At 43.9% G+C, this 8,392-nt stretch overlaps 1 protein-coding gene across 1 annotated transcript in view; it reads left to right on the top strand.

Moving 5' to 3' along the window:
* CALD1 (caldesmon 1) overlaps window positions 1-8,392 on the top strand; it is a 228,418-nt gene that overhangs the window by 191,823 nt on the left and 28,203 nt on the right. Inside the window, exons 7-9 of the mRNA XM_015559401.1 lie at window positions 62-277; window positions 1,466-1,543; window positions 7,514-7,659. Of these exons, the coding sequence (XP_015414887.1) occupies window positions 62-277; window positions 1,466-1,543; window positions 7,514-7,659 (440 nt within the window). The remainder of the gene's footprint in view (window positions 1-61; window positions 278-1,465; window positions 1,544-7,513; window positions 7,660-8,392) is intronic.

The following is an 8,392-nucleotide window of genomic DNA, read 5'->3' on the forward strand; positions in this document are numbered from 1 at the left end:
CGCTGCACAAGAGAGAGAGCGGAGGGAGGCAGAGGAGAGGGAGAGGGAGAGGGAGAGGGAGAGGGCTGAGGAGGAGGCGAGAAGGGCAGCAGCGGAGAGGCGGAGAGCAGAGGCAGAGGAAGCCGAGAGGGCTAAGGGAGAAGAGCAAAACCGTGCAGAGCAGCCGGAAGAGAAAAAGATCAAAGGGGAACAGGTAGAAGAGAAAATAGACGGGAAATGGGTCAATGAAAAGAAAGGACGAGAAGATAAACGTCAGACAGCTGTCCAGAAGAAACAGGTACAGTACACGTTTCGCACCGTGTGTGTGTGATGCCTGCGACGTGTGAGAAATGTCATGCACATCCAATTTGGGGCTGAGGCCGCATTCCTGTAAGCCACGTGCTGGATCATTTGGCAAGCTGTTCGGTTTTTTAGGCCATAGCACTCTGCCAGCATGAGGCAATCGATCACTGGCCGAATAGTCGGTCAACCAAATTTACTGTTGCTCAGGGCTTGCTTGTTATGAACACCAGAAAAATGAATGAACCCAAAGGTAGTCGCTGTGGCGGGGCTGTGTTGACTTGTGGTTCTGCGCCAGCATCTGAACGCATTCCTTTTCACACCTTTACTTCTACCCACAGGTCTACATGAGGCAAAGGCATCTTAACTCCTCAACCTTACCCATGGGTTTGGCATTTATAAAAAATTACACATGTTGGGGTGGGAAACTGACAAAAAGAGAATCATGACCAGAAATAGCGTCTTAAGAAGGCAAATATAAAACCCTCGCAATCAACTGGTAATAAAGGAGGGAAAGAAGTCAGTTTGAGGATCTTTATTAAAAAATGTCAAAACCATGATTGGCATCATGTAGACCTGAGCTTAATGTAAACTTGCAGAAAGCCAGTCACCTGGGGTGGCATCAGTCTATAATTGACGGGTAATTAAAAGCATAGGTGTTGCTTCTTTTACCATCTGAGTGACATATAAACGGGCATAGCCTGGGGAAGGGTGGAAATTGAGGGGAGGGGTGTGAGCCGCAAGAGATCTGTTTTTCTGTCTGCAAGTCTGCATTCAAAGCACTGTGCTTACCCGCCACCTGCTCGCATGCTCACCTCCCAGAAGGACGCTCTGTCACTAAGTATGCTTTGCACTGAAGTGGTCTTTCACTCCTGCTTGTTATGAGGAGAGGATTAGGAACCGAATGCCCCCAACCGCACACAAGGTTTGTAAACACGCCCAGGGAGCACCATGTCCTGCTAGATATCAGTGAGCACAAGAGCGGGCACAGGGGAAAACCATCGGGGGCGGGAGGAAAACACCCGGCTGCTGTTTGTAACCACTGGGGGCAACGTGAGCACTGACCCGGCAAAAGAGCAGTCAGCCTGCGCCACGTGCCGAGTGACCTGAGCACCTTCTCACCCGAGTCAGAGCTAGAAAGGGCTGCTTTTACATGAGTGATCTTACCATTCCTGAAAATGAAAAGGAAGAAGAAAAGGGGGCTAAAGTGCAGCTTAAAAGAGAAAAGTCCCAAGAAGACAAGCCTGCCTTCAAAAAAGAAGAGGTAAATATTATTGGGAAATGACCTCATTAATGATAAAGCGGCAGAGAGAGTGTGCCATGGCCTTTCAGATCAGATGACCTCTGATGTTTTTCAAGCCATGACTTAGCGATTCATTGAATGGCGAAATCCGCTTAGAGCATTTCAAAAGTAGTTCAATGTGTCCATCGGCATTTTAAAAAAGGAAATAGAAGCTATCAGAGAGCATTGTAGGCGGTAGGCACTGCATAGTGACATAAATTTTCATTCTTACTGTGGGTCATAGTCAAAAGCTTGAAAAACGCTTCTCTGCTCAATCTTCCCCGCTTTCTATTCTTCTAAGTGCTATCCTCCCGCCCTTGAGCCATCCTGCTTTCATTCCCATCAGGACATATTTCCAACTGGCTTTGATTAATGATTTAACTTCTCAAAGGAAAAACACCCCCACATCTCAGTAGAAAATTTGATGCACGGAAGATGATATTTGGTTTCCGAAAGAAAACTTGGGCAAAATGTTCTGCATTGCATTTCTGAGGCACACACAGGCACTGGTGCCAGGGTGTTGGACTGTGGGTAAGTAACCAATAAGCGGACCAGAGGCTGCTGCAAAGAGAAGGTCATGACCTGATGTCCTTGAAGTGCCACATCAGAAAGCCCGATTTTGCTTTATCCATTGTGCTTATGTTAGCCCCAAGGAATCCTAAAAGTTGTGACAGTATGTAATCAGGTCAACGTATGTGAACATGGTAAAACTAAATTATCAAAAATGGAAGAGTTTAAGCACTTTGCCCGTGGACTGACCTGTAGCTATTGTTTTTAAATATGTTTTTATTGATTTTTTTTTTTTTAGAGAGAGAGGAAGGGAGAGGGATAGAGAGATAGAAACATCAATGAGAGAGGAACATCATTGACTGGCTGTCTTCTGCATGGCCCTCTCCAGGGATCAAGCCCAAAACCTGGGCATGTGCCCTGACCGGGAATTGAACTGGCAACCTCTTAGTTCCTGGGTCAACGCTCAACCACTGAGCCACACCAGCTGAGCTGACCTGAAGCTATTGGGCGCCAACTCAAATGGGGTCTTGCTACATTTCTCTACCCATTGTGGCTTACTGGATAGAGTGTTGGCCTGGGGACTGAAGAGTCCCAGGTTCGATTCCTGTCAAGGGCATGTACCTTGGTTGCAGGCACATCCCCAGTGTGGGGTGTGCAGGAGGCAGCTGATCGATGTTTCTCATCAATGTTTCTAACTCTTTATCCCTCTCCCTTTCTCTCTGTAAAAAATCAATAAAAAATAAATTTAAAAAATTTAAAAAAAAAAGAAACAGGCAAAAATATCCATAATTGGAAAATAGATAACCAGATTAAATAGGGGGTGATTGTTTTTATACGCATTTTTTCTAAAATGCATGTAAAAAGTAAAAACCCTTCGTTTCTGTTATATTTATTTTGTTTAAGATGCCTGTTCCTCCGTGCTTCTAAAAGAATGCATGGTGGTGTGGGAGTGAACACTGAATGTGAACTCTGTCCATTTAAAGGAAGGAGAAAGCGTAAATGCTAATAACTGGAAAACCGAATTTGGCTCAAATGAGGCAGCTAAGGAAATGGTTGAACATGTGGGAAAACAGTGTTCTCATTTTGTAACAGAAGAACACTACAAAAAATGCAAGTTACCTCGGCACTAAACTCAAGCAGCAACGTCCCACAGGGTTCTTCTCTAGAGCTAGCGTTTGGTGAGGAAATCTTTACAGGAAGGAGAGGGCATGAAACCATAGCTCAGTGATTAAGTTTATGTTGGGGATGGGAGCTGGAAAAGCACGTTTGGACTCTGTACTCTCAATGTAACTCGTTTCATGAGGCTCTGATTGGCTTTCAGTGACCAGAGCCTTCTGGTCTGTGTGCTGTGTGGGAGCTGGGAAGAGCTCACCCCGCCATCCAGATCCTCCCTTTGCCTCTTTTGGATAAGCCCCCCGCTCTCCCCATTCAGCACTGTCCCCGGTACAATGCCTTCAGAGCTGCCTCTTTCCCAGTTTGCTCTACAGCACATTCCACTGTCCCAAAACCCATGGCCCCTTTTTTATACGAGGCCAGATAAGCTCCTCTGCACAGGATTAAAATTGTTTTTGTTAAGCTGCCATTTTTATTTTAACGTGGCGTACATAAACTACTAGTTGAATGACTAGGTTTTCCCCTCTCCAGCTAGCTGTGTGGCTGCTGTAGATAGACGACTTTAAACCCTATTTTACGTGATTTAGCCATTTCAAACACCCTCCTCCTTTTTTTAATTTCCTTTTTGTTAAAAAAAAATTAAGAAGACTTTTCTTTCAAGGAGCAATGCAGGATCGGTCAACCACGATAAACACAAACATCATGTAAGCCCTCTTAGAGAAAACATCTCCAGAAGTCGCTCCAACACCGTACAGAGCATCTTCTTCCTCCCACTGCCATTTAGCTCTTTTTTTTTTAAGTGTAGAAACATTTTATTGCTTGTGGCAATGGGTGGCAGATGGCCACCAACCTTGAAATTTAATGTAGCTTTTTTGTTCTCCTCGCCAATCATAAAATGTCTCATTTTAGTTCTTTTATTGTTGTTATTATTGTTCTTTTCTTGTCTTTATTGATTAAAGTTCTTTTTAGTTCTTCACCCTAAAGCTCTCTCCCTCCCCCATCCCCCAACCTCCCCACACATACAGCCTTCGTCCACCTCTAACAGAAAAACAGCTTCCCGGGGAGCTGTTCCTACAGTGTTGAAACTGGCATTCATGCATCCAGTCCAAATCTCCCCAACACTGGTGTGCATGCGAGTCACCAGGAGATCCCAGGGAACGCAGAACCTGACTCACTGGCTCTGGGTAGAGTCTGAGCTTCTGGTGAGGTCTGTGTTGTCCGTGGACCGGACTTTCAGTAGCAAGGACATTTATGAGTTACATATTGGACCCAAAGAAGGAACTGAGGCTTCTGAGTCTAACAAACGTGCATTAAAACCTAATCTGAAAAGAACGGTAACTTGCAACCATTCTTGTCACTATTCTGGAATCAAATAATGCAAAATAATAAACTACAAAGACTGACATAGCAGTCCTTTATGACCTGCTCACTTGACACTTTGAATGTCTCTGGCACAGGGTCATGTCGCTGGAATTCCCGCCCCACACACACCCATCTGTTATCCCATTGGATATCCTAAATACCCAGTTTTAGTCAAATGATCATATTTGGCCAGCCTTTCATTTGCTAATGTTATCTGCCCATGAAGCACATTAACTTTTTCAGAATACTTGGCTACCCATTAATCCATCAGCACAGATTCCCTGAATGGTAACATTCTGACCTAGATCTAATGCTTTTCCCAAATGACTCAGAATCCCATGAGCTTGGGTTAAATCTGCTATCCAATCCAATCCACTGTGCTCCTTAAAGTAATATGTAAATGCGTTGTGGAATTGCTTTACTTATTCATTTCCCAAAAAGATAAAATAATTTGCAAACTCAAGTTATCATGCTTTCACTGGGAATTTTCCTAAGGAAGTCTTCCAAAGAGAACATAAACATAACATCCACCGTAGCCTTTGCCAATAAAGGCAGAGCTTGAAGGAAACATGTATGTTTTACAAATCTACTTTACATACCTGTTTGGTCAGTAAATTAGATAATGCATTTGGGAAGAATGGAAATGTCTCTGACTCCAAAATAGGAAAAGTTAGTTAAAGGGTATTTCATCTATTTCACAAACCATGAGATTTGACTCCGAATTTGTTTCATGAGTTTTCTAAAATGGGACCCCTCTCATCCCCAAATTTATATCCCCAGATACTTCTTAACCAAGATATATAATCCAGTCCATGGTTTCTGGGGCTGTAGCCAACAATGGTACAGCCGTTGTTGTACCATTGTTGCCAGCTCCTGCCTGTCCGTGGGTACTGATCTATGGTTGGGCCAGGACAGCCACCAAGCTGTAGAACAAGCCAGGAGCTTCCTTCTCTCTGTAGCCCCTCATGACAAATGAGAGGATAGGAGGGAAATGAAAGGATGAAGGATTAGGGAGGGATCATCTACCCTAACCTCCACTTTTTATGTATGTGGAGTCAACATCTCAGAGAAGTTAGGTGACGTAATCAAAGCAACACAGCTTGTTTGTCAATAGCACTGGAACCAAAATTCAGGTTTCCTGACTTCCAGACAAAACTCTCGGAGAGCATGGCAAAACAATAGCGCCCTTCTTGAGCATGTCCAAGGGATATCATATCATACCCCTTGGAGAAAGGTTAAAGTTTTAAATAATTAGGGCAACATGATAATTGCCCATTGAATTACTGCAGAATAGTCCATCCATAGTAATTTAATCAAATAATACCCAACGAAGGAAGTCAGGGAAAGGACTATTGAAGGCTCATCAGTGAAGATTTTTTTAAAGTGCTTTACTTAGCCCTAACCGGTTTGGCTCAGTGGATAGAGCGTCAGCCTGTGGATTGAAGGGTTGCAGGTTCGATTCCGGTCAAGGGCATGTACCTTGGTTGCGGGCACATCCCCAGTAGGGGGTGTGCAAGAGGCAGCTAATCAATGTTTCCCTCTCATTGATGTTTCTAACTCTATCTCTCTCCCTTCCTCTCTGTAAAAAATCAATAAAAACTATATTTAAAAAAATAAATAAAGTGCTCTACTTAGTAAAACGTGCACATTAATAATAACTGTTCAGAGGGTATCTGAAGAACAACTGGACAGGAGTGAGTTCTCAGGGAAGGGGAGACCATCTAGGCAGCACCTAAAATCCTAAGCTCTTATGCCCCACCCTTGCTCCATAGGCTCCTTGAGAACATTAGTGCTTTCTCTGTTTTCTTGGAAAGAGCAATGTGGAACCTCCCCCGTTTTCACACTCATCTTTTAGGAATGGGTGAGATGATATAGGTAAAGTAATCTGTACTCCTTTACCCCCCAAAAAAGCTATGTAAATTCAGTTTACTTTGAAATAATCTCTTATTTACCATGAGGCACTTGTAATGTGAAACCCAGAAAATATTACAGTTAATACCTGTTCTTCATGTATGACCTTTTGTGACCCACAAGAATCACAAAACCACTCCTGGAGACTAAATTACTGCCCGCACTGGAAGTCAAGGTAAACCCTGGAGTGTCTCCCATCCCACTCTAACTTAGTGCTTGAGAGACTACAAACATGGTCCTACAGACCTCTGAGTCATCCCCTTGTGTCCTCTGTCCTGAAGATCCTAGTTACTTTTTTAAAAATATATTTTTATTGATTTCAGAGAGGGAGAGAGAGATACAAACATCAATGATGAAAGAGAATCATTCATCGGCCACCTCCTGCATGCCCCCTATTGGGGTACGAGCCCGCAACCCAGGCATGTGCCCTTGACTGGAATCGAACCAGGATCCTTCAGTCCACAGGCCGATGCTCTGTCCACTGAACCAAACCAGCCAGGGGCCTTAGTTACTTTTTGTATTAGGATACTAGGGTCATCCTCCTCTGATAGCAGCTAAAACCGGCTCGGCAGATCTGCTTAACCTGTCAGGTTTCCTCTTCTTTCCTCCTCAACTCATTTGTGTTCTTCACCCCAGAAGAAACCTGTCCAAGCAACCTGGGCATTTTCCCATCAAAGCCACCCCAATCATCGTTCTTTCACTGGGAACTGCAAACCACTCATGTCGATGGAGTTCCAAGAATGTAATACCTCCAATGCTTTTCAAGGGTAACACCTCCAATGCTTTCTAAAATAAAGCCCCCAGTGAAATCAGGAATGATCTTGACTTCCTAAAACTGTGGTCAAGGTCTTTGCTCAGAGGCTGGAGAACCGTCGCTCTCGCTCATGCTCCAAGAATTTCCTCTGACCCCATCTCTACCACATCGTTCGAGGGTGGTTTTTTTTACTTCTGAGGTTTCTGGCTTCCTAGCAATCTGGGGTCTCATTTGGTGATACCAACCAAAACCTAATACGGTTTTTATTGTTGTGTTTCTTCCTGATGTGTACCGTTGGTTAGATCAAAGATGAGAAGATCAAAAAGGACAAAGAGCCCAGAGAAGAAGTGAAGAGCTTCCTGGATGGAAAGAAGGGGTTTACAGAAGTGAAGTCGCAGAATGGAGAATTCATGACCCACAAGCTTAAACACACTGAGAATACCTTCAGGTAAGACGTAGTGGCTCACAGCGACTGTGTTCACATGTGAAAAACAAATCAGCCTCCTATCCTGTGCTTCTGGACAGAAAGTGCTGAACAGGCAACTTGCTTTTGTTGTGAGGTCATTGACCATTGTCTCAGGGATACTCAGTCAGCAGGCCGGGCTATCAGTCACTAACAGAAGACCACGGTCATTGCTCAGGCAAAGTGTAATCCACCTTTCCCATAATTGAGCAACGTAGGTTAGGCCTGGCATCCAAGCTTTTGTCCCTGACCTGATATGCTCATGGAAGATCAGTGTAGTAGAAAACAGTATGCCTGGAATGCATATCTTTGATTCATTCTCTATATGGTCCAGGCAACTTCATAAGAGACCTTCTCAATACCATTTTCATAATTGTATTTTCTAATGGTTGTGGATAAATACTGCATGGAAGTAGGATTGTTCTGTGGCCAAATACTTGGGAAGCATTTGGTTAAACTGAGTCAATAATTTCTCTTTGCCACAGGACTTGGAAAGCACTTGGTGTTAGTTTGTGTTGGGAACCTCTGAGAGGGAAGAAGGCATCCGACTAATACTCCAGTTAGAACCCCTCTTGCATAGCTTCAGCTTCTCCTCATCCCATTATGTTGAAAATCTGGGCAACTGATTTTAGGACAAGTAAATGAAAATTTAGAGTTCCCAACCAATTTTGTAGAAGGACTCAAGTTGCAGATGCCCACTAAGGGCAATTCTCCGGGC

The sequence above is a fragment of the Myotis davidii genome, unplaced genomic scaffold (genome assembly GCF_000327345.1).
Source record: "Myotis davidii unplaced genomic scaffold, ASM32734v1 scaffold214, whole genome shotgun sequence".
Taxonomy (NCBI): Eukaryota; Metazoa; Chordata; class Mammalia; order Chiroptera; family Vespertilionidae; genus Myotis; species Myotis davidii.